Source organism: Malaclemys terrapin, chromosome 15, assembly GCF_027887155.1.
Source record: "Malaclemys terrapin pileata isolate rMalTer1 chromosome 15, rMalTer1.hap1, whole genome shotgun sequence".
In the NCBI taxonomy this organism is placed as follows: Eukaryota; Metazoa; Chordata; order Testudines; family Emydidae; genus Malaclemys; species Malaclemys terrapin.
Genome location: NC_071519.1, coordinates 24,063,772 through 24,089,517, shown reverse-complemented (window position 1 = coordinate 24,089,517; position 25,746 = coordinate 24,063,772). Strand labels below are relative to the sequence as shown.

General features: G+C 50.4%; 1 protein-coding gene and 1 long non-coding RNA gene across 4 annotated transcripts in view; one reads left to right on the top strand and one right to left on the bottom strand.

Annotated features, from left to right (window-relative positions):
- The window catches only part of OPCML (opioid binding protein/cell adhesion molecule like), a 334,176-nt gene extending 308,683 nt beyond the window's left edge, over nucleotides 1-25,493 (top strand). For all 3 annotated transcript variants that reach the window (XM_054005489.1, XM_054005487.1, XM_054005488.1), the window contains one exon: nucleotides 19,947-25,493. In XM_054005489.1, coding sequence (XP_053861464.1) covers nucleotides 19,947-20,047 — 101 coding nt within the window. In that variant the 3' untranslated portion in view covers nucleotides 20,048-25,493. The remainder of the gene's footprint in view (nucleotides 1-19,946) is intronic.
- Nucleotides 4,572-22,530, bottom strand: LOC128823271 (uncharacterized). The gene is made up of 2 exons (XR_008441716.1): nucleotides 22,440-22,530; nucleotides 4,572-4,816 (listed from the first exon to the last, which is right to left on the bottom strand). It is a non-coding gene; the product is annotated as an uncharacterized LOC128823271 (long non-coding RNA).
- Nucleotides 25,494-25,746: the final 253 nt, after the last annotated feature.

Genomic DNA, 25,746 nt, shown 5'->3' with positions numbered 1-25,746 from the left:
CAGGGGCTTGGCGGGGGCGTGTCAGGGTTCTGGTTCGAGTAGGCCTTTACCCTGGGGGCTTGGCGGGGGCGTGTCAGGGTTCTGGTTCGAGTAGGCCTTTACCCTGGGGGCGTGGCGGGGGCGTGTCAGGGGCTTGGCGGGGGCGTGTCAGGGTTCTGGTTCGAGTAGGCCTTTACCCTGGGGGCGTGGCGGGGGCGTGTCAGGGTTCTGGTTCGAGTAGGCCTTTACCCTGGGGGCGTGGCGGGGGCGTGTCAGGGGCTTGGCGGGGGCGTGTCAGGGTTCTGGTTCGAGTAGGCCTTTACCCTGGGGGCGTGGCGGGGGCGTGTCAGGGGCTTGGCGGGGGCGTGTCAGGGTTCTGGTTCGAGTAGGCCTTTACCCTGGGGGCGTGGCGGGGGCGTGTCAGGGGCTTGCCGGGGGCGTGTCAGGGTTCTGGTTCGAATAGGCCTTTACCCTGGGGGCGTGGCGGGGGCGTGTCAGGGGCTTGGCGGGGGCGTGTCAGGGTTCTGGTTCGAGTAGGCCTTTACCCTGGGGGCGTGGCGGGGGCGTGTCAGGGGCTTGCCGGGGGCGTGTCAGGGATCTGGTTCGAGTAGGCCTTTACCCTGGGGGCGTGGCGGGGGCGTGTCAGGGGCTTGCCGGGGGCGTGTCAGGGTTCTGGTTCGAGTAGGCCTTTACCCTGGGGGCGTGGCGGGGGCGTGTCAGGGGCTTGGCGGGGGCGTGTCAGGGTTCTGGTTCGAGTTGGCCTTTACCCAGGGGGCGTGGCGGGGGCGTGTCAGGGGCTTGGCGGGGGCGTGTCAGGGTTCTGGTTCGAGTAGGCCTTTACCCTGGGGGCGTGTCAGGGGCTTGGCGGGGGCGTGTCAGGGTTCTGGTTCGAGTAGGCCTTTACCCTGGGGGCTTGGCGGGGGCGTGTCAGGGTTCTGGTTCGAGTAGGCCTTTACCCTGGGGGCGTGGCGGGGGCGTGTCAGGGGCTTGGCGGGGGCGTGTCAGGGTTCTGGTTCGAGTAGGCCTTTACCCTGGGGGCGTGGCGGGGGCGTGTCAGGGTTCTGGTTCGAGTAGGCCTTTACCCTGGGGGCGTGGCGGGGGCGTGTCAGGGGCTTGGCGGGGGCGTGTCAGGGTTCTGGTTCGAGTAGGCCTTTACCCTGGGGGCGTGGCGGGGGCGTGTCAGGGGCTTGGCGGGGGCGTGTCAGGGTTCTGGTTCGAGTAGGCCTTTACCCTGGGGGCGTGGCGGGGGCGTGTCAGGGGCTTGCCGGGGGCGTGTCAGGGTTCTGGTTCGAGTAGGCCTTTACCCTGGGGGCGTGGCGGGGGCGTGTCAGGGGCTTGGCGGGGGCGTGTCAGGGTTCTGGTTCGAGTAGGCCTTTACCCTGGGGGCGTGGCGGGGGCGTGTCAGGGGCTTGCCGGGGGCGTGTCAGGGATCTGGTTCGAGTAGGCCTTTACCCTGGGGGCGTGGCGGGGGCGTGTCAGGGGCTTGCCGGGGGCGTGTCAGGGTTCTGGTTCGAGTAGGCCTTTACCCTGGGGGCGTGGCGGGGGCGTGTCAGGGGCTTGGCGGGGGCGTGTCAGGGTTCTGGTTCGAGTAGGCCTTTACCCAGGGGGCGTGGCGGGGGCGTGTCAGGGGCTTGGCGGGGGCGTGTCAGGGTTCTGGTTCGAGTAGGCCTTTACCCTGGGGGCGTGTCAGGGGCTTGGCGGGGGCGTGTCAGGGTTCTGGTTCGAGTAGGCCTTTACCCAGGGGGCGTGGCGGGGGCGTGTCAGGGGCTTGGCGGGGACGTGTCAGGGTTCTGGTTCGAGTAGGCCTTTACCCTGGGGGCGTGGCGGGGGCGTGTCAGGGGCTTGGCGGGGGCGTGTCAGGGTTCTGGTTCGAGTAGGCCTTTACCCTGGGGGCGTGGCGGGGGTGTGTCAGGGGCTTGGCGGGGGCGTGTCAGGGTTCTGGTTCGAGTAGGCCTTTACCCTGGGGGGCGTGGCGGGGGCGTGTCAGGTTTCTGGTTCGAGTAGGCCTTTACCCTGGGGGCGTGGCAGGGGCGTGTCAGGAGCTTGGCAGGGGCGTGTCAGGGTTCTGGTTCGAGTAGGCCTTTACCCTGGGGGCGTGTCAGGGGCTTGGCGGGGACGTGTCAGGGTTCTGGTTCGAGTAGGCCTTTACCCTGGGGGCGTGGCGGGGGCGTGTCAGGGGCTTGGCGGGGGCGTGTCAGGGTTCTGGTTCGAGTAGGCCTTTACCCTGGGGGCGTGGCGGGGGCGTGTCAGGGGCTTGGCGGGGGCGTGTCAGGGATCTGGTTCGAGTAGGCCTTTACCCTGGGGGCGTGGCGGGGGCGTGTCAGGGGCTTGGCGGGGGCGTGTCAGGGTTCTGGTTCGAGTAGGCCTTTACCCTGGGGGCGTGGCGGGGGCGTGTCAGGGGCTTGGCGGGGGCATGTCAGGGTTCTGGTTCGAGTAGGCCTTTACCCTGGGGGCGTGTCGGGGGCGTGTCAGGGGCTTGGCGGGGGCGTGTCAGGGTTCTGGTTCGAGTAGGCCTTTACCCTGGGGGCGTGGCGGGGGCGTGTCAGGGGCTTGGCGGGGGCGTGTCAGGGTTCTGGTTCGAGTAGGCCTTTACCCTGGGGGCGTGGCGGGGGCGTGTCAGGGGCTTGGCGGGGGCGTCTCAGGGTTCTGGTTCGAGTAGGCCTTTACCCTGGGGGCTTGGCGGGGGCGTGTCAGGGTTCTGGTTCGAGTAGGCCTTTACCCTGGGGGCGTGGTGGGGGCGTGTCATGGGCGTGGCGGGGGCGTGTCAGGGGCTTGGCGGGGGCGTGTCAGGGTTCTGGTTCGAGTAGGCCTTTACCCTGGGGGCGTGGCGGGGGCGTGTCAGGGGCTTGGCGGGGGCGTGTCAGGGTTCTGGTTCGAGTAGGCCTTTACCCTGGGGGCGTGGCGGGGGCGTGTCAGGGGCTTGGCGGGGGCGTGTCAGGGTTCTGGTTCGAGTAGGCCTTTACCCTGGGGGCGTGGCGGGGGCGTGTCAGGGGCTTGGCGGGGGCGTGTCAGGGTTCTGGTTCGAGTAGGCCTTTACCCTGGGGGGCGTGTCAGGGGCTTGGCGGGGGCGTGTCAGGGTTCTGGTTCAAGTAGGCCTTTACCCTGGGGGCGTGTCAGGGGCTTGGCGGGGGCGTGTCAGGGTTCTGGTTCGAGTAGGCCTTTGCCCTGGGGGCGTGGCGGGGGCGTGTCAGGGGCGTGGCGGGGGCGTGTCAGGGTTCTGGTTCGAGTAGGCCTTTACCCTGGGGGCGTGGCGGGGGTGTGTCAGGGGCTTGGCGGGGGCGTGTCAGGGTTCTGGTTCGAGTAGGCCTTTACCCTGGGGGGCGTGGCGGGGGCGTGTCAGGTTTCTGGTTCGAGTAGGCCTTTACCCTGGGGGCGTGGCAGGGGCGTGTCAGGAGCTTGGCAGGGGCGTGTCAGGGTTCTGGTTCGAGTAGGCCTTTACCCTGGGGGCGTGTCAGGGGCTTGGCGGGGACGTGTCAGGGTTCTGGTTCGAGTAGGCCTTTACCCTGGGGGCGTGGCGGGGGCGTGTCAGGGGCTTGGCGGGGGCGTGTCAGGGTTCTGGTTCGAGTAGGCCTTTACCCTGGGGGCGTGGCGGGGGCGTGTCAGGGGCTTGGCGGGGGCGTGTCAGGGATCTGGTTCGAGTAGGCCTTTACCCTGGGGGCGTGTCAGGGGCTTGGCGGGGGCGTGTCAGGGTTCTGGTTCGAGTAGGCCTTTACCCTGGGGGCGTGGCGGGGGCGTGTCAGGGGCTTGGCGGGGGCATGTCAGGGTTCTGGTTCGAGTAGGCCTTTACCCTGGGGGCGTCTGGGGCTTGGCGGGGGCGTGTTAGGGTTCTTTTTCGAGTATGCTTTTAGCCTGGGGGCGTTGCGGGGGTGTGGCGGGGGCGTGTCAGGTTTCTGGTTCGTGTAGGCCTTTACCTTGGAGGCGTGCCGGGGGCGTGTCAGGGGCTTGGTGGGGGCATGTCAGGGTTCTGGTTTGAGTATGGCTTTAGCTTGGGGGCATCAGGGTTGGGGTTTGACGATGCTTGAGGTTTGTGGTTAGACGATTCTTTGGGAGGGTGTCAGTGGCATTTCAGAAGGCTGTTTTGAGCCTATGGGCGTGGCCTCAGTCCCAAGAGGGGATGGCTGGGGCCTGGTTCCACTATGCCTCGAGCGTATGGGGGTGGGGGCCTGTTTGGGCCACGGGTGGGGACATCATGTGTGTCCCCCCCGTTTTCAGGCTGCTTCAGGCTTGGAGGGTGTGTCAAGGGCATTTCTAGGGTGCCTCGAACCTATGGGGGCGTTGCAGGGTGTGGGTGTGCGATATGTTTTGAAGCTGCATCGAGGCTATGGGGGTGTGGCGGGGGCATACTTAGAGGGTACACTGAGCGAAGGCTCATTCTGAGGCGGAGGTGTGGTCAGTGCTGGCCTTTCATGACCAGTAGCCACCAGAACCTTTTTCATACAGTCCACTACAGCGCCTCTTTGTGCATAGTCTGGGCCAAGCGCCGACACCTCTGTGATATAGAAAGGGGGCCAGGGCCAGGCTGTGTAGCAGAATATGCTGAAATAGTGGCTTTCAAGGGTATAAAGAAAGGGTGAAAGTCACACACTGGGATCTTAGTCTGAAGCAAGGTAACTTTTAATACATATTAGAAATCAACCACTTTTATCATAGAGGTGTAGAGAAGGCAGCCGGCGCAGGGTCTCGTCCACATGAAGCACTCTTCCCTAGCTCAGCGGTTCCTACCTGCCCTCTTCTCCACCGCCAGGGGCAAAGCCAGCCCTGCTTGCTTCAGGAATTAGCGTTGAGGGCAGTAGCCTTGCCCGACGGGGAGTGGAAAAGGAAGATGCTTTGAGATGAACTGTGGAAAGAACAAGGCGTTAGGCTGATTTTCCTTTTACTGAGGGCGGCGGCGGAGAGTGGGGGGGGCTGAACTCTCATCCCGGAGCAGCAAAAGGGGAAAGGCATTCCTGATCTTCCACCCCGCCCACATTCAGATTAAAGGGGTGGTGGCCCAGTATTGGGGCAAGATGGCCCCACTCCTCAGCAGCTGCGAGCCACACTCCCTAGGGCAGCAGCAGCTCCAAAGGGCGCTCTGGCAGTCAGCCTAGGGGGGAAGTACCCGCTGAGGCAGCGCACTCTGAAGGAGGAAGATTGGGACTGTGAGCAAGACTCAGCCGGGAGACTGGAAGCCTGACCCCGCGTGCTCGTCCCCTCCCCTTCTCCCTGACTAGGGGGAACATCTCCCTGCGCCCAGCTAGGGCTCTGAATGACTGAGTGTGCAAGCAACTGAAGGGAAGGGAGCAAGTGGCTCAGAGGAGGGACCTGCTGGAAGAGGAGAACCTGGGTCCTCCTACCCTTCCCTCTTCCCCCTGATAGATCCTGCAGGACTCCAGGGGCAGGCCCTGAACTGCGCCTTGCCCCCGGGACTCCTCTCACATTGCCCAGAAGAGCTGCCCCCAGAGAGAGTTTGGAGCAGCCTGATCACAGTCCCCTTCCCTATTTACTTCCCTGAGTGTTGAGCTCCTCTGCGGTCCTAAAGCAGTCATAGGGCCATTTACACCAGAGTGAGGGAAATGAAAACGCTCCTATTGGGAAGCACTCCCCACCCACTTTGCACTGGTGAAAATGACGACTCGTGAGCCATCAATAGAGGCCTAGGTTTATAAAGCCAGGCTGCTACAAAGCGACATTTTAAAAAGGAAAAAAAAAAAAAAAAAAATCCCATCTCGTAAACATTTTCAGAAAAATGAGAGTCTAGAAAGTTGTGAATAAAGGAGCGAGATAGACAGGAACAACAGAGGAGGTTACTGAGCCGCAGCTAATCAGATTTCAGAAGCCAAGATAAAGGAGCAGGGGAGAACATGAGATTGGGTAAAAATAAACAAGATGCAGCAGAATGAAGACGGCTGCAAACTGTGAGTAAGATCAAGTGGAACAGGCAGCAGTATTAATCTGTAATCTGAAAAACAGCAAGTGCAGCTAGAAGCCGCAGCAGGAGAGAAAACAAAACAGAACCCCCATCTCTTGACCCAAAAGGGATATTTCTTCCCCCCCTTCCCCAAAGTAATAATAAAGCAGCGTCTGACCCATCTTACTGCATAAACTAGAGTGAGAAACACAGCCTTGGGCAGAGTATTCTTCACCAGAGGGGAAGGGGGAAAAAGAGAAATCCCACGAGACCCAGCATAGTGGAAGCTTCTGCTATCACTGCTGCAAGGGGGAAAAAAAAAATCAGGTTGAAATATCAATTCATATTGTGTCTCCAACTCAAGACCGGCTCTTTGTGGAAGGAAAGAAAACGACTTGAATAAAAGCCACTAGCTTGAGTTTTCTCTCGACACAAAGAAAAGTTAAGAGCGTACTGGGCTGTTCGGTGGTTTGTTTTCTGTGTCTTGTGTTGTGTTTGTACCTTTCAAATCCCCTGGGATTAAGGGAGATGAGACAAAGGCACAGCATCGCACTAATTGTATTCGGAACCTGAAGAGCTTGCGGGGATGGTGGGAGGAGGAGAGGAAACAGGTTGATTTTTTTCTCTTTACCATTTAAAGGCCAAAGACAACTGTAGTGAGCTGTGCTCCAGACATTGTCATCACCTTTTGGCAGGAAAGTAATGAAGTAGGTTCTAGCTTAGGGGAGGGCAAACTTTTTGGCCCGAGGGCCACATCTGGGTGGGGAAATTGCATGCAGGGCCATGAATGTAGGGCTGGGGCAGGGGGGTGAGGTTAGGGGTTGGGGTGCAGAGTGTGGGAGGGGGTTCAGGGCAGGGGATTGAACTGTGGGAGGGGTTTGGGGTTCGGCCCAGGGCCGCTTACCTGGAGCTGCTCTGAGGTGGCAACGGCACACAGCGGAGCTAAGGCTGGCTCCCTGCCTGCCCTGGCCCTATGCTGCTCCAGCACCACGTCCCTGTGGCCCCGGGGGGAGGAAGGGGGAAAAAGGACTCTGCACCCTGCCCTCACCAGTGAGTACCTCCTCCGAAGCTCCCATTGGCCGCGGTTCCCCGTTCCTGGCCAACGGGGGCGGTGCCTGCAGGTGAGGGCAGTGCGCAGAACCCTTTGCCCACCCCCACCCCCTAGGGCCACAGGGACATGGTGTCGGCCGTTTCCAGGAGCCGCGCGGGGCCCGCAGTGCCACGGAGGTGGCAGTCCCGCAGGCCGGATCCGGCCCACAGTTTGCCCACTCCTGTTCTAGCTGCAGGTTTCTGAGTGAGATCAGCTGGGCCACAAGGAAGTACCTTCATTACAATCCACTTTGAATTTCAGGGGGGCACAAGAGGGTTAAGGACTGTACAATAACATCTCTTTAAACTCCAACTTTCCGGTGCTAGCGAGAGATTGGTGTGAATCACAGCATGACTCTGATCTCCAAACTCTGGGAGAGTAAGGACCCACATCCAAACTTCATGACTTAGGGCTCTGTTGTGAGCTAAACTAACATCCAATGGAGGCCAAAGGTTCTCAAACTGTGGGTCGGGACCCTGTTTTAATGGGCTCACTAAGTCTGTCATTAGACTTGCTGGGGCTCAGGGCTGAAGCTGAAAAGTGGCAGGCTCAGGCTTTGGCTTCAGCCCTGGGTGGCAGGGCTCACATTACAAGCCCCCCGGCCGGGACTGAAGCCCTTGGGCTTCAGCTTTGCCCCCCGCCCTGCTACCCAGGGTGGCAGGGCTGGGGTGGGCTCAGTCTTTGGTCCCCCATCCCGCCCAGTGGGGTCGTGTAGTAATTTTTGTTATCAGAAGGGGGTCGCGGTGGATATGAATGGATATGAAGCCAACCTTTGCAAATCTCGCTTATCGCTATTATAAGTGATACAGGGATTGGAGACACTCCCTGAACTTTGTGGGTGCTTTGGCTTCCAACCTGACTCTAAAGGTTGTGGTTCATATGTAGCCTGGAGCAAAACCCGTCCCTTTCTACACACAGACTCTCAAACAGCATACTGGCTTCAGCTGGGAAATTGGTGAGTCATATTGAAAGTGCCTTGAATTCAAACTGAAACGAGGTGGGGAAAAAACCACTTTCAATCAGAAATGGTTAAGGAAATTATTGCCAAGGGATTTATTTTTCCCTCTGTAGCAAGAACTCTGAAGAGCCTTCCATTTCCTTCCCCAAATACATTTTCACATCTCCGATTTAGTTACGGAGGAGTGGAGTGAATCAGTCCCTTCCTTTTTCTGGCTGACAGCCGCGCAATCAGTTACATTTTCCGAAACCTGCAAAATGTCAACATATTTGAAAAATATGCAGACATTTCATTTCTGATGAGTGTCCCCCCCCACCCGCCTTTTCCCGAATCATTGCCATCTGGTTATTAGTCCTAGCGTTCCGAGTTCTGACGCCGTCAATTCGACGTTTGCTAAAGTCAGCAGAGGCTTGGAGTTTTTGCAGCTTGGCAGTGTCTCTGTCTTTATTGTGATGATCCGACTGAAATTAGCTTTTTTGACAGAGCATTACAAGGCTCCCAGTCACAGCACTGTACCCTGCACCAACTCGATGCAATTTTAAAATACAAAACCAAAACAAGCACCCACTGCACTTCCCCTCCCGCCTCCCACAAAATAATTTTAATTGCTCTACAAAGATCGTCTGGTAGATGCCTGGAAACACAATACCACAGTCTGTTGTAATTAAGGAAAATAAAAGTTCTGTTTGAAATGAAACAATTTGGCGAGGCTGGTTTTGCACTGCGGAAAACAGGTTTGTGTTCCCGAACAAGCGGAGAGACGCATCAGCTAATTAGATCCCCTCACTCCATTATTTTTTTTTTTTTTTTGCCATTACAATGGTTGTTATTCCTTTGCCTTAAAATTAATGAGGTTAGGCTGTGCACATTGTGTTTATTTTCAGTTCAGATCACAGCCAAGTGTGAGAAATTTCACTTAATGTGTAATTATAAATTAACGATTCTTCTTTTAAAGGGGGAAAGGTCCCTTTTTCTCTTGTTGCAGTTATTTCTGACTGCACTGCAGTGAGCTGAGAAAAGGAGGAGCTGTTCTGATGGGAGTCTAAACTGGAATTCAGAGTTTGGGGGGTTACAGCCGAATAAGAGATTGATGGCTCTGAAATCGCACAAGATTTTGTCTCCCCACATGGCAAAAATCTTGCAAACTCAGCTGACGTCTCAAGATTTCTATCAACTTGGGACAAATCTGAAAATGTGACCATAGAACCATAGAGGTGGCTTTCAATTTGGGGATTCAAATCTGAACCTCCATGGGATTTCAGAGGGTTTCAACCAGAGGCTTCGCTTTTGGCCCATCTGTAATTACCGAGAGGGTGGAGGGTCTTGAGATGTCCAGCCCGATAACAGCTACGAGACACAGAGGCGCTTTATTTCTGTCCTGGGTCCCAGACACCCTCTGTGTAGAAGTTTCAGAGTAACAGCCGTGTTAGTCTGTATCCGCAAAAAGAAGAACAGGAGTACTTGTGGCACCTTAGAGACTAACAAATTTATTAGAGCATAAGCTTTCGTGGACTACAGCCCACTTCTTCGGATGCATATGCATAAGTACTCCTGTTCTTCCCTCTGTGTAGAAGGGTCCATACAAGGTCTCACTTAAGCTTTAAACCGTGAGAGTTAAGCAGGGCAAAGGTCTCATGCAAGCCCTTGCAAAGGGGCGAATTTCTCCCTTAACAGTTAGGGTCCATCAGCAGGATTATAAGCCACCCAAGTTCGCGAAGGATGATCTAGGCAAGAGGTTCCCCCTCTCTCTGTAATTGGAGGCTGAGTATATCCCACTGCAGTTTGGGCAGCTGGTGAACAACAGTGAACAGTTCCTGTTAATCTAAACAAGCATGGACAAATATTTCCTTTGGGTGGATTTACGATAAAAAAAAAAGTCCTGCTAAGTGGCCAGTGAAACCCTTGGTGCCATAAAGCCGAGGGGCACTCCCCAAAATACACCCATGCTGCTGCCATATGCACTTCATAGGCCACTGATTTCAATCAGTTAAACCAAACTAGAGAAAGAAGGATGAAAGCTGAGTTTGGAATGTAACCCCCCCTTCCTCCCTGCCCAGTTGCTGCTCCACTGGGTGAGCGACCTGGGCACACCCACTAACTTGAGGAAAACAAGTTCCTTGAATAGATTGCCTAGATTTCCCTCCACGTGTGCAAGACAAATCCAAGGTGAAGCTGATGCTGGAGAGCGGACTGCACTTGTAGCATCAGCTGGTTATTAAACTCGCCCTTCGCCCGTCATAAAGTCATGTTCCACTCAGGCTCCCTTAGAATAATCGTCTCCTTTAAGAGGTTTGTCTTCCAGCATCGCTGGCAGCAGAAACCGCGATGGAGCACAGTCACGTTTGTCAACCTGTTTTCAGACTCATCTCCCACTGAAAATTGTCTGTCTGGCTGAGTAATCCCTCTTCTCGCCCCCTGCGCACACACAAATTGACCTTACAAATTCCCAAACAGCTTTATGTCTTCTTTATGGGCCTCTCTCTGCATGGCTCCTTATTTTTTTCCTCTGTAGTTATTTTTCTTTATGTCCTTCCCTGCTTTCTCTTTACTCTGTACACGTAGTCTTTATGGTGCCTTTGCCTTTTCCATTTTTTTTTTTTGTCCTTCACACCCCATTTTCCTGGTTTCGCATGAGACCCTGGGGTATATACTGTACCTTCCCAAGGCTCAAGATCACAGGTGCAGAACATATGTTACTTTGTGCTGTGCTGGAATGATACATTTTACTTCTACCCAGTCTGGCCTTTTCTGTATAGTGGCGAATTCTAGCATTCTGGATAACTGCACTCATTCTAAAGGTGGCTTTGTACTGTTGACGTTAGCCCCACTTCAAGCAAGTCCAAATCAGGTTTGTTCTTAGCTTGTGACATTACAGCTCTGGCATAGACAAGAAGCACCGGAAAACTAGCTAGCATGTTCTGATTATTCCTGACACTCCACTGTGGGCAGGACACTTGCACTGCTTAACTGCCCCCGGGGAATAATGCAAGTGGAAGAGAACTGCTAGTTTATTGCTGTTTATTATCTGTATTACAGTAGCAGCTAGGAGTCCGAACCAATTAAATCAGGGCCCTGTTGTGCCAGGTGCTGTATACAGGCACAATAAAGAGACAGTCCCTGCCTGAAAGACCTTACGTTTTGAATTGACAATTGGGACAAAGGGCAGGTGGGGAAACTGAGGCACAGAACAGTGAAGTGGCTTGCCCAAGGTCACAAAGTAGGTCAGTGGCAGAGCCAGGAATAGAATCCGACTCCTATTACAGCGTTCTATCCGCTAGATCACATTGCCTTTCCCCATTACATACTACTTGCCCTAGCATTTCCATTACATCGTATCATTCCCCAGTGTAGACAAGGCCTGTGTCTCCCAGTTTAGGGCCTGATACTGGTTGACTGAAGTCCCTGGGAATTTTGCCCACTGAGACAGGAGCAAGTTAAGCTCCTTCAAGGCAAACCTTAGTTTAAGGCTGTTTTCATTAGGGTAGCTAGTTCAACCTAATTAACTCAGATTAATTTAAGAAGGCCATTTTGGACTGACTGGCTATTTAGACATTTTTGTGGTGCCCATCACCATAGCTCTTGGGCAGCAATCACACACTGCCCTCTTAGTGTGCCTTCCATCAGACAATCTCTACGTTCTCCTGCAGCTTAATGAGACCCCTCTCCCCTTCCATCCCTCCCAACCTCAGACAGAGGAAGCAAGCTGAAAGTCATTCCGCCTTTTATTTGATCAATGCTTTAAAATCAATCACTCCAGCTATAATTACATTTAACAATATTTTGACGCTGCTCTTTGCGTTTCCCTTAGAGATTAAACACACCTGTCCACGTAGCGCATGGGAGCAGATGGAGTCCACGCAGAGCTCTGCATGTCTGTGTCTGGAACGTGCTAAGAGGAGCAGCTCTGGGTTTCTCTTCCAATTAGAGCCGGAGAGCTTGATTTGAAAACATAATGGGATGGGCATGATTAATCAGGGCGGCGTTAGTTACCATTCCAGAGTTGCTTAAAATGAAAAGATATCAAGGTACTTAGACTGAGCCCCTTTAAATACGAAATGTGAATATTGTCTCCCCTGTGCTGTTGGCTGCCTTCTCCAGCTAGCTTAGAGAGGCAGACTGGTTTAAGTAATCCGAGCAGGGCGCAGGGAGGAGTCACACTTCTTGGATAGAGCTGGGCAAATCATGGATTTTTTGGTTTACTAGGAATTGCGGGGAAGGGGGTTGTTTTAGGGTAACCTGAAAATAAAAGTTTTCAAAATGTTGGGTGATTAGACAAACCAAAAAAAAAAAAAAAAAAAAAATCCATCTAGGATTGGAACAAAACATTTTGGCAGGATTTCGAGTGATTTTTAATGTGCAGGTCAGTGCATGAATTGGCCCACCTAAAATAGGGATAATTCTTACTTTAGTCTGCCAGCCAGATCTAAAAAGCATCTTATTAATGAGTGAGGGTAACCAATCAGCTAGAAAAAATTTACTGTTGTCACACATCAAAAAAATAATAAAATCACAAAAAGGGACACAACTCGAAGAAACAGTCTAATTTGACCAAAATTGGCAGAAAGCTTCTAAATACAATTGCTAATGCAATTATATACTCAACAGAGTACTGTTTTGGAAAGTTTGGGAAATATTTAGCCCCAGGAGATATATTTTATGCATTTTCCCGTACAGATGCTCCCCGGGTTATGCAAACCCGACTTATGCAAATCCGCACTTACGGAAAAAGTTCCGTAAATTCCGTAAGCTAGAAAGTTTTTTTGTTTGTTTTCGCTAATGGTCAAGTATACGTTCCTGACTTACGCAAAATTCGAGTTATGCAAGGCGTTCCGGAACGGTACGCTTGCATAAGTCGGGGAGCATCTGTACTTTTTGCCTTCCGTTAAAACAAAAGTCTGTAGTCACATGACAGCATGAGCTTGTCCACACCAGGTAATACATCAAAATGTGTGTCATTATTTGTATAATGGACTGATCTGAGAAAAAAAATTGTCTGCTATTTTATGAATAGTGACTGCTGTCCTAGGATTCCTGCACCAGCAACTAATGTTAATACAGCATGTACAATGATGAAATATTTTCAGGATATGTTCCATTCTCAGGGCCAAGTCTGGACATATGTCGTTTATGATGAAACAATCTATTGCAAAGCACAGTTGGTTAAATGGAGGAATCAAAACTAATTTGATAGGGACCACCTTGAGTTGGGAGTCATGCACTGTGCACTGAATTTCATGGGCAATATAGGTAGCAATGCAGGAAAGTGGGTTTGAAAACATTCTTGTGGAAGCCACCTTCTATGGTGCTTCACTCATGAGCCATGCTCTAAGAGGGAAAGCATATAACCATAGCGTTAGAATCCACCAAGTAATGAATGAAGCAATGAACTGCTTGAAATGGATGATAGTTGGTGGTTCCATGAACAATGGTGTTCTCTCAGAAGGTGACACCTTGGAGAAAGCTCAATTGTACAGTGATGCATTTGAAGCCGTAGAGAAAGCACACAGAGGAAACAGTGTAGAAGCACTGAATGCGCTGGCAGACTTAAGGAATAGCACCCAATCACTCCACCCGGTCATGGACACTTAGGTTACCCAAGGAAAAAAAACTGTTCATTACATAGTTTTCCCAGAACAGAAATGCTTATGAATTTCTCCCAACTACTAATGGATACTTAGCAGCCAAGAGAGATGATGACAAGTCCATGGAGCCTGAGACATTTGCAGAGATGATTCCACTTACTTCCATGTGAACAATGGTAGACGGAGTTCTGTAAATGTAGCAGAAACCAGACTTCTGGAGGAGAAGCCAGCAATATATCATGTCCTAGCTGTTTGTCAGGGAGCAGTATACCCGACTGGCAGACCCTTCAGTGGTGGATGGCATGTCCATTGAGCAATCACTCAACAAGAACTGTGGGAAGCATCAGCATCTTTGCACAAAAGATAAGACTCTGACCAAGTATTAACTGGCTGCAGCTGTAACAGCTGTGACAAAACAAATGTGTGGAGGGCAGCCTTCAGCAACAGATCTCCAAAAAGCAGCTATCACAAAGCGCATGGCTGCAGATGAAATGTCTGTCCAAGAATGACAAATTCTTTTAGCACTGAACCTGGAACTAGCCCAGACAACAGACAGCCACTTGTGAACACTGTGGGCCCACCTGAAATTGCAGAAAGTTAGTGCATGATCAGAGAGAATGGCACACGAGAAATGAAGCAGTTCATAACCAGGAGGCTGCAAAGGGGTGAGGCACAATCTCAAACCATTTGGTAATCTCAACAAAACAATCGAACAAGAGAAGAAGCAGACAGCACAAGCAATAAACTACTGATTGTCAGATCTTCAGCAAGCTGATCCTTATTGTCCAGTCCAGAGATGTTGCTATCCAAGGTTTGAAGTATGTCCCATTTCCCCTCTGCCAGAACTCGAGGAGGATCACAAGGACAAGGAACATGCAGATTCACACATGTTCTTGCACGTTGCTGATGCAAAGCAAACACTCGGCGTGAACAAGGTGCTAATGTGGAGTTTGGAATCAGATGTTGCATTGATGTGCCCAAGTTATTGCTCTATTCTTGGGGCAGATTAATTCTATTTCAGAACTGGTGGTGGCCCAAGGTAGAGAGGCATTCCCATGCATAGAGTAGCTGGGAACGGATACGCGTCTTATGCTGCCAAACATTCATGCAGTCAGTGGATGTGATGCTACTTCAGCTTTCAGAGGCAGGGGAAAAGAGATGACTGAAGACAGCAGCTGACTTCCAGAGAAGCAGATAGAGAAGGAATTTAGAGCTCCCTATCCCAAGCAGCACGAGTGTGGGGGAAGAGGAACTCCAGAAAGCCTCTCACACACCCATCTGGACACCCCAGGTTTAGGGCTCTGTGTCTATGGCAGGCACTGAGGCTGCTTGTTCTCAATTCCCCACCTTGATCTTGGGTGCGAGGCTGGGGCGTGCACTGACGGTGTCTATTTTGCACTCCCTGCCGTGATTTCAGTGCTTGTGGCATTCACAAAGCATGCCCATTCTCAGGTCTCTGGGTCCTGGTGATGTGGTATGAATGGAGCACGCCCAATTTCAGCATAACCCCTCTCCTGGATATGAGTCAACAGTGTGCCTGTTGCCAAGAAGGCTAACGGCATTTTGGGCTGTATAAGTAGGGGCACTGCCAGCAGACCGAGGGACGTGATCATTCCCCTCTATTCAGCATTGGTGAGGCCTCATCTGGAGTACTGTGTCCAGTTTTGGGTCCCACATTACAAGAAGGATGTGGAAAAATTGGGAAGAGTCCAGCGGAGGGCAACAAAAATGATTAGGGGGCTGGAGCACATGACTTATGAGGAGAGGCTAAGCGAACTGGGATTGTTTAGTCTGCAGAAGAGAAGAATGAGGGGGGATTTGATAGCTGCTTTCAACTACCGGAAAGGAGGTTCCAAAGAGGATGGATCTAGACTGTTCTCAGTGGTAGCAGATGACAGAACAAGGAGTAATGGTCTCAAGTTGCAGTGGGGGAGGTTTAGGTTGGATATTAGGAAAAACTTTTTCACTAGGAGGGTGGTGAAGCACTGGAATGGGTTACCTAGGGAGGTGGTGGAATCTCCTTCCTTAGAGGTTTTTAAGGTCAGGCTTGACAAAGCCCTGGCTGGGATGATTTAGTTGGGAATTGATCCTGCTTTGAGCAGGGGGTTGGACTAGATGACCTCCTGAGGTCCCTTCCAACCCTGATTTTCTATGATTCTGTGATTCCTCTGCAATCTCAGCTCCCTTACAGTCACAGCGCTGCCTGCCTATAAAATGGACCAAGTATATCCAGTCTCAGTTCCTCTCTCTCTCAGGACTGCGACCCAGATCCACAGAAGGACTTAGATGTGGCAATATCAGCAGTGCCAGCCCTGCCTTTTAGATGCCTAGAAAAATAATTGGAACAAGGAGATTCCCAAAGCTTGAGTTGAGCACTTAGGCTCCCTCTTCATTGAAAAGGGAGAGTCAGGTACCTAAGAACGAGATCCATAAAAGCCAGCAGGGAGCTGCCTGAGATAGCCACTGGGAGACAACGATGAGAGAGGTTCTGCTAAGCCCTGCCTCTTTCAGGGAATTCAGCACCTATCTCTGCCAGAAACCCCCTCTCCTGGAGTCAGGAGACTTCAGTGCCCCAACCGTTTCTTATGAGATTGTGAGGTACTGGCCTAACACCCCGCAAAACAGCTGAGGGCAGAGGGGGAAGGAGTTGGGAGGCCCCGGTGTAACCTTTAGACCATTAGGGTCTTCACCTGTGACGTGAGGGATCCTGTTTCAGTTTCACCCTCTGTCTGGTGAGGAAAAGGCCTTTAAAGAAGGGTCTCCTACACTCCCGGTCTACTCCAGGGGTTAGGATACTCATGTGGGCTGAGGGCGATGTGGGTACAAATTCCCCCTCTGCCTGCTAAAAGCGGGTTTGAACAGGCATCTCAGGCAGCCTAGGTTTACCACGATTGGGGGCTCCCTCACTCTTGCCTGTTGAAGTTATTCCACTTTAATTACATATTAACTGGCCCAAAAGGGACAAAGAAATGAGAGCCCTCTGCAGGCTAGTGGTTTGGGTACTCCCAGTGGGATGTGCTGGTTTGAATCCCCTGTCTGCTTGCTGAAAAGGGATTTGAACTTGGATCTCTTACCTCTCAAGCGAATGGCCTAGTCCTGGGCTAGGAGCCCTGCCTGTTTGAAATTGGGTTTTGAAGGGAGAAAGTAAAATCAACGGATCGTTACTGACAATATCCTCCAGTATGAAGAGGAATGCCATTCAAATGAGCAGGGCCCGCTTGCGGTAGTTGTCGGTTCGCAGTCTGCCCGCGTGCCTTGATAGTTATCAATTTTTAATTAGGCTAGTACCATTAGGCTAGTTAAATAACAACTGAGATCTGTCTTTTCATGTACGGGGGGGAAACAGAGCCCACGAGAGAACAGAGCTACCAGAGTGTAGAGCGTTTAAGAGCAGTTACAGCATAAAGAGCTCCAGATGGGAGGAGTTAGGCACAGCTGTTTCTTTTCCGTGGCTCCAGTCAATCAGGGTTACTCTAAAATTGTGATTAATTAATCAAACAGCACGACACTTTCCTGGCGTCTTTAGTCTCTAGCAATTCCACTGGGGGTGCAGCGGGGGGACGATCTGTTGGGAGAGAGAGCTTCTTTCTGCTCCGATTCTATCCTAAATCCACAACTTTTGGAAAGCTGTGCAAAATACATAGATATATATTCTGGAACTGTGAGCAAATGATCCTGCCAGAGGCAGTGCGGTCTATGGAGTTTTGTTGGGCTAAAGCGGGGTCAGATTCTTTGTGCAGCAATGTGGTGCTCCGGAGAAAGCACGTACAGGGATGCAGAGCAGTTACGCTAACTTGCAAAGCACCGTGGAGCAGGCTGCAGGGTTTTGGCTTTTTTATATATGCCAACGTTTGAGGCAGCTTGATTGTGGTGCGGCTCAAACCCACAGACTGATGGCAACTGCAGGCTCTCTGCTTAAGCTCTCTTTACGCAGCTCTGACAACGCACCTCAGTTCTGATTTGCCGCCGCCCCCACTATTCCCGCCCTGGGCTTTCCCACCTCTCTCGGCTAACACACCCCAACCCTGGTCCCTACTTTCCCACGCAGCTCTGCGGAGGCACCTTCATCCTGACCCGCAGCCCCCTCCTTGCTATGCCAATCCTGGGATCTAGTGGGGGGGTTTTGTGGGAGGTGTCAAGCAGGGACACAGCAAAGACGATTAAACTCACTCTTACTGACAGGACCTAAATGGAACGACTGAAAGCCATGTCACTTACAGTCTGGTTCCCCTGGTCCTAAGGCTAGTAGTGTCTTTACCACACCATCACCGACAGATGCAGGATATAGGACGACACTAGTGGACCATGCTGCATAGGACAGTGCCTGCAGCATGGCCCCCCATGGTCTGCACGGGGCATGCAAGCTGGAGACAGGGAGGCGGCTATTTCTTATCTCTAGGGTCAGGCAGTGCCACCTATCCACAACTTCACAATGTTCCCCGAGAGGAACTCCTCTTCCTCCCTGCCCTTCCCCTCCCTATTGCATATACAATGAGGTCCTTTGGGCCAAATGCTCCCTCCCGGGAGGGGAGGGGAGCGTGGAAGGGGGAGTCGCTAGCTCTCTGACTCGAAGGAAGCCCCTCCAGGAATCCTCCATGGGGATCAGGCTCTGCAGAGAGGGATGGGGCAAAGCAGGGGATGACGGCTCTTTAGAAACAACCTGCCCTTGTGCCCTGTAGGGATTCCTGGCCCAGGTCAATATGGATTCCAACAGCAGTGCACCGAGTTCTCCTCACTGTGATGAGACTGCGCGGGAGGGGTGTTGGGATACCCTGGGAGCAGGGGTTGGGAGGGAGTCCCGAGGACTCGGCTCTGACGACGGGGGCAGTTCTTGGGACTGCTACGAGCCTTTCCCCTGCAGTAAGAATGGGGCGGGTCCAAACGCCGCAACTCTGGCTCCTACTCGAGAATCATCCATGCAGGGGCCATTCCAGCCCTTGATCTCACTGTTCCTGACCCTAGCCCCCACCAGCGGGAGCCTGTGTCATCATGACTTCCCCGTGACATTTCAACCTTGCCCTGACTATACAGTGCTACCAGATTGGTAACAGGCATCACTTTCCATCCTGCCAGTAGCTACATGTCCGTGGCGAGTGTAACGTGCAATGCCTCTTGCTTATCAGCTCAAATCCAGTCCCCGTTGGTAGCAACCTGAGGAATGGCTAGGAGGCTTATGTGAAATACGCTAGCTCAGTTCATGTTTCTTCCCCATCACAACTGTACTGCCTGGACCTCGTGGTAGCACAGCACAGAAGCTAAGGGCGGAATGGGATCGCTGATGCCAAGAGCTGGCTTTCCAATTTAAAATTAAGGTGCAAGGGAGCTCGGGTGGGAAGCCTGCGTTGAATTCTCTCTGCTCTGCTTTCTCTTCAGCGGCCAGGCCTACACCTTTCTTGGTCCACTATCCAGTATTTAAATAGTCCAGAGCCTTTCCTGAGCACTAAAATTCACTTAAAGGAAACAATCTGATGGATGTCCGGGGGCCATTTCCTCAGGAGGAAAAGTCCCGTGGAAAAGCAAAGGGATATTTTGAATCGGAGTCGAGGGATGGGGTCTCCAATGGCAATATATTTATCTGATCTCATTATGAATGGCCATTTCATTTGAACCTCCCTGACAATTTAGTCCAGTGTAGTTCCGAGTAATGATTCTCTCCGGGAGTTCCAGAAGGAGCCCAATGGGAAAGAATTTCCTTGGGAGTTGGGTGCCCAACTCCCTTAGGCAGCTTCGAAAATCCCAGTGCCTGGTAATTAGGACACAAGAGCTGTATGGCATTAGTGGAGTGGGAGTGGAGTTTGACTGGGACTCACAGATTTTGTTTCCACCTTCGATTTTCCCTAAACAGGGTCAAGCCGAAGTCACTCCGTGTAAGAACCTATGCAGAATAGGGTGGAACAGAAAAGAGCCCCAAAGAGTCACATAGAGGATGGAGGATCTGTCTAGGCAGCCACATGATGCAGTGGGGGAGCTAACTCATGGATGGAGATCACTCACTCTGCCTAGTGCAAACAGGTCCTCAAATTGTGCCACAATTTGTGATGGGTCACAACAGCATCCCTTCCGGTGGGCAGCACAGTGAGGCCTTTGGGGACCTGAGGAGGAGGATGGAGGAGCTGGCTGACTAGGAGTGATTCTTTTCTCCCTGCAGTGGTTTGTGGACTGAAAGCAATGGTTGAGGATCCTCCCGCCCCAGCAAACCCTGGCTTAGTGCGGCTGCAAGCAATGAGTGAGAGAAAGGAAACTCTGGCTTTGGACAAAGGCAGGGAGGAAAGACCTGCTGTGTTTTTAGCTGAGATAAGCCTGAGCCATGGACCTCAGAGCTAGACTTCCCCAAAGTTCAGGGCTTCCCTCTGGGACCCATCTCGCCTCGAAGTCAGTGGACTGGTTGATTTCCTTCTCCCTCCAGCTGGTAATAACAAACCTTTCTCTCTCTCTCTCTCCCTTGTCCAGGCCCCGGAGCAGTACATGACGGCAGCAACGCGGCTTCCAGAGCAATGGCTTGCCTCTGGCTATCGGGCACCCTCCTCGCTCACTTTCTCATCAAGTTTTGATAAGAAAGCAAAGGGTCCTCGGAGGCGACACCTGGCTTCTCCCACACCACAGACTTTACTCTCTACACTGCGGGGGCAACACCCAGTTTTACCACTTGAACGTACTGCCAGGGGGGAAGGGAGAGGGGGAGGGGCAAAGGGTTCCCACCGCCTGTTGGGGGATAAGTCATGGGCATTTCGCAAGGCGAATCAATTTCTTCTTCCCCGGCCCCGCCCTCAACCCTATTTATAAACCTATCCTAAAGTTAAGCGTGTCTCGGCCGAACCTATTCAAATTGCCCCCGGAGACGTGTCTTGGTTTGAGGGACGACACACAGCGGAAGTCAATATGAGTCAAAGTGTCCTATTATCTCTGTGTCTCTTAAGCAAAAGGATTGTTCTTTCTACTTGTTACACTGTACATACCTGTTCATGTTGATAAGTGTCCTATTACACTTGAGCTTCACCTGGCCTCCATCTGGAGGGATGTTTTAATAAATCCACCCACCCCCCGTCAGCACCTGGGCTCTCGGCAACAACTGCAGTAAGTGGCGGCTGTGAATGGGCCATAGTGATCGTGCATTTGGACACTGACAAAGGATTTGAGATCCCTTGGAGTGCAGAAAGGGAAAAGCTAGGGGACACTGTTCTCCCCTCTTGCTAAAACTGATGGCTGAGTGGCTAATGCAAACAGATAAATAGACAAAATGGTGAGTCATCCATCTCCCCAGCCATCAAAGTAATCACGGAGCCATTCTATCCATCCATCTATCCTATTCACCCATCCATCTAATTAGCTATCCATCTGGCTTTCTATCTCACCATCTCTTTACTGTATTTATCAATTTATCAATGTAATTATCTGTGCTTCTATCCAAATCTCTCCTTCTCTGCTCTTCATCCATCCATCAGCGTAATCATCTCTATTGAGTCACCTATTTATCTAGCCAAGTTTCTATCCCACTCCCTCCATCCATTTAGTTTTCTTTCTATTTTGTCTGTTCATCCACCTGTTACGGCGGAGGATATTGAGAAATTTCACAATATTACATTTATACGTGTGGTAGAACGTAACTACAGGCCATAAAACTAAGCAATATTTGGCCATTTGGGCATGTCTCTGACAATTCAAAACACAATAATGCAGTAGCAATCCTTCACTTAGTTCCCCCCCCCCCCCCGCAAAAAAAAAAAAAGTCAGAGATCTGTTTTCTCCTACCTCCCCAAAATAAATACTCTTATTTTTAAAGTAAGCAGCACCCCTCGCTCTACCCCAATGCTGTTATAATCTTTTGCCTTTAAGAACCAATGTTTTATATCTGCTAACAGGTGCTTGTACTGCTGTTCTCCAACGGGGATGCATCCAGTTTTCTTTAAGAAAAGTCCTAATTATCCATTATTTATGGCAATCCCAAACAACACGTTCACGACCCATCCTGGGAGAGCCAAACGCAATCTGGCCAACACTTCTATGCTCACTCCCTTTCCCAGCCCCGATCCTCATTTGCTCTGTTCGGAATCCATCCAGTCAGAAGCCGACGGAGGCCAATTATTTTGCTAGTGTGTTGACATCACTCTTGTATTTGTTTGGGAACCTCTTATGAGCAAAGGGTACTTGAATAACTGACTTAATTTCCAAGCACTTGATTAGCTCAACACACAAAACAGATGGGAAAGAGGAAGGGAAGAGGAAAAAAAAAATACAACCTCCCACAAACCTACATTCACATGGTTTCCTGTTTCTCAGCTGCTTCCGTAGAACCGTTTTAGAGAGGGAATTTCAGGCAGCTGTCTCCAAAATGGAACAGCAGCACCAGAGCTTTTAGCTTTTAGACTATGGATATTTATTTTGAAAGATTCAATTGATTCTTCCCCCCAAGTTCCTTGGTTCGGTTTAGGCCTTATTCGAATGAGACATGTCACTTTCTTGAAAGCCTAACGGCGGTAAGGGAGGAATCTGCATTGCTTAAATGTCTTTGAATGTACTTTTTTTTTTTTTTTTTTTTTTAATTAAAAATACTACTAGCTTTCTGGGTCACTGCTAAGGCCTGACAGGGCGAGAGGACTGTGGCATTCCCAGACCAAATTGCAGCCTGCATGACAGTCAATTCAATCAACGTCCCAGACCGGATTGGGCTGCACAGCACAACCTGGATCACTAGAGTGAATCAAGTGGCTCTTACGAAGACCTGCCAAGTAGAAACTTCTTTGCTTTTTCTGATCCCCCGAGACATAGACACTATTTCCCAGGTAGGAAGGAAAAGGAGACATTGATTCATTTGGTTATTTTTGTTGTTGTTGATTGTTTTGTTTTTGTGGCCATCTGACTGACTGCAGGCACTACCAATGGTGCCAGGCGTGGTGGTCTGAACGCAGTAAGCAAAGAAATGCAGTAAGGAAGCATACGGCCTACCATACTGAGCTGCTGACGTGTCAGGGACGCAAAGATGAACTCGTGGAGAGGGAGTGACTTGTGCTGGTTTCCGGTAGGCTCTAGGTGTTTTAATCGGAAGATCAAGGATGTGCCTCATCAAATCTGTCAATAAATGTAAAACATGAATGGTTAAAAAGAAGTCTGAAAAAAAAAACTTATACAAGACTAAACATTTGGGCAGTATATTCACAAAATGGAGGGGGATATTCTTTTGAGTTCATGCATATGAAAAAAATATCCAGCACAGTCGAGTTCTTGAATGTATACGCTTGCTTTCCCATTTATTTTTCCTTCCAAGAGGGAAGGTTTGAGTATGAAGAGCAACATGCCTGGATTTCACCACCACCACCTGTTTTACTGCTCTGAAAAAAAATCTAACAGCACCCTCCCACTCTTTCATCTGGATAAAAAACATCACGAGGCTGTTGCACGTTGATTTAATCTGTGCAAGAAGCCTCCTGCAACAGGTCCACATGGAACCTCGTTCATTGTTAAAGACATACAAAGGTGTATTATTATTTTAAACCCCAGATACACACGCTGGCTCCATTGGCTTATTAGGTGGAATGCTGGCTAAGAACAATAAGTCTTCACATTTATATCTATTCAACCACAAGTTACAGGCTAGCAGCTGGGATCATTGGGTGTAATCTAAGGTCTGTGTCATACAGGAGGATAGACTAGATGATCTAACAGTCCCTTACAAATCTATGAATTAGTACTGAAAAATGTTGTAGCTGTATGAATACCAAAAATAGCAGCAGATGCCTTTAACTGTCAAAGCAGGGCATCAAACAGAGAGTTTTAATCATGCTTAATCATGTCATAACTCTGTTGAGGCTGAGGCAGGAGAGCTGCTAGAGAGAACCTGAAGAAGTGGTCTCTCAGAAGGGTCAACTAGTGTAGCTACTCCTACCTAGATGCCTATTCTCTTCCTGCCTGCTATCATCATCAGAGAGACAATAACTTGATGAGCCACACAGACACGCATACTGCTATTAAGAAGAGAGAGGTACAAAGTGGAATCTAGTGGAAGGAATAAAAGACCCCAAACAAAACAACATTTCAAAGCCCACTGGGGCATTCATATCTTTCATGACTTCCAAGGTCATGTGAACTGAAGTGCTGGTGGTAAACATTAAGTGCCTGATACATAGTTGTTTGCAAGCCTATTTTTTCCCCGGTGTTCGGGAGAAATGCCACCAATGTAAGAATCAGGTCTCCATGTCCTGTTGCTGTGGTACAGCGTTCTCTTGGGCGCGGGCAGACAAAATGTTTTCACTTCAGCATCTCAAGTGCCCTGCAAATTTAGCCCAAGCTTTGGCAAAATGTTCACGTTCGCACTGCAGCAAGGAAGCTCTAGGCTCTCAACTCTGTATCCCAGACGCCGCATCTCTCTGCACAAGTTTCATGTGAGGACGACGTTATGGGCTAGGTGGGTAGCAAGTCAGAGCACAGAAAGTCATAGAAAGGTCCTGTTTCAGGGCGATACATTGACTTAAAATAAATCGGTTAAACCATGCAATAGAAAAAAAAAAAAAAACACCACACACACAAAAGTAATTGCTGCAGATGATTCACCTGGAAAAATTCTAAGATGTTTACACCCTGGGTGGTCCCAAGTGGAGCTGCATGAAAAATACCAAGTGACGCTTGACAAGGAGTGAGATTTTTCCCCCCCCCCAAAGGGAAAAGCAACAACAACAACAAAAACCAATGATTTCCCTGAATGTGACTCCAGGTTTCTTATCTCTGGAAACCAGGGAAAAAATAAACAGCAGCCACAAGGTGAAGCTGAAAAAATGTTTTAATTTGGGGCAAAAAAAATGTGATTTTCCTCTCCTCTTCATTCCCCACCGACAGCAAGAGGGTTTTCGTTTCTGCAAAGCCCTAGTTTTGAAAACCTTCAAGTGCAATTTTCCCTCCCCCAAAGACAGGAACGTTTAAGTAGCCACAGGACGCCTTTCTAAGAGGTGGGCGGTATATCAGAGAAAAGGGTTTCCAAATAACGCTAAGATGGAAAAAATCCTATTCAAAAGGAAACAGAGTCCATTCGTCCCTTACGGGAGAAAAACAAAACAAAATATTGCAGTTAAAAGGTGTGCCAGAAAATAGCTAACCAAGATACATTGTCTTTTCAGTAGTCAATGCTTTGGAACAGAGGCCACGTGATAGTCAACCAATGCACGTTGCCCTTCACATAGTCAATACTTTGGTACTAAGGCCAAATTTAATCAACGTAAGTTGTCCTTCAGATATTGAACATGCTGGGTCCAAGGCTAAGCGAAATGGAGTTGATCAGACCTTTTTGGAAGATGGCAACCACATGCCCAGATCTCTGCATTACTTTAAAGGGATTCTTTAGACTCTCCAAGAGACACGGCTTCAAGACTGAATTCTTCCTGCAACCATGGGTGGTTAGCATCAAGAACAGGAAAACCTCTAACCTAGTCCCCTCTGCTCCACACGGTTAGTTCTTTTTGGCAGAGGAAACTAAAAAGAATGGCGAGCAGGGAACATTTTTTTTTTTAAGCATTCAAGTTTCTTGTGACACGTAAAGTGCAGTTGTGAGGAACATGTTGGGTGTATGAAACCGTTAACTGTCCAGTTCAGAGTCCTTCTCTTTGCTAGGTTTAAAAAATTCTATGACTTATCAATGGTGCAGTTCTACTAGCTGTGTAAAAGGCTATGGTTGTGCACATTTTACTCACAATTATCCTAAAAAAACAAAAATAAATAATTTTCTGTATTCAAACGCTTTAAAGAAAATCAAACAAACAAACCATCACATTGTTACAAAAAAGCAAACTTTATTTTTCCTGTCAGCCTTCTAGGGTTACTTTCATTTGATTATTATTTCTTAAAGCAATGAAGTCAAGTCTTGATTTTCCGTCAATAATTGTATTAAAAAGGGTGAATATACTACCTGAATTTTGTGCATGTTACATTGTAGTTGTAACCTTTTCTAATTCAGAAAGAATAAGAGATGGTTGTGATTGTGCAGTGTATCAATAAAGTTTGAAGAAATTTGTACTGGGGGGAGGGGTTATTTGGGACTCCGCCCACACAGCGCTACTGTATTGGACTCCACGCGGGATTCTAGTAATGGAGAGGTCCCCGCCAGTGGTGAAATTCAACCTGCCCTTAATTTGGAAAAGCGTCCCTATTTGGTAAAACACATGCTTAGGTTGAGGTCAAAAGGACTTCAGCATATGCTTGAAATTAAACATGTGCGTAAGTGCTTTGCTGCACAAGCTTAAGCACTTTCCTCAATGGGAGCTTTGTG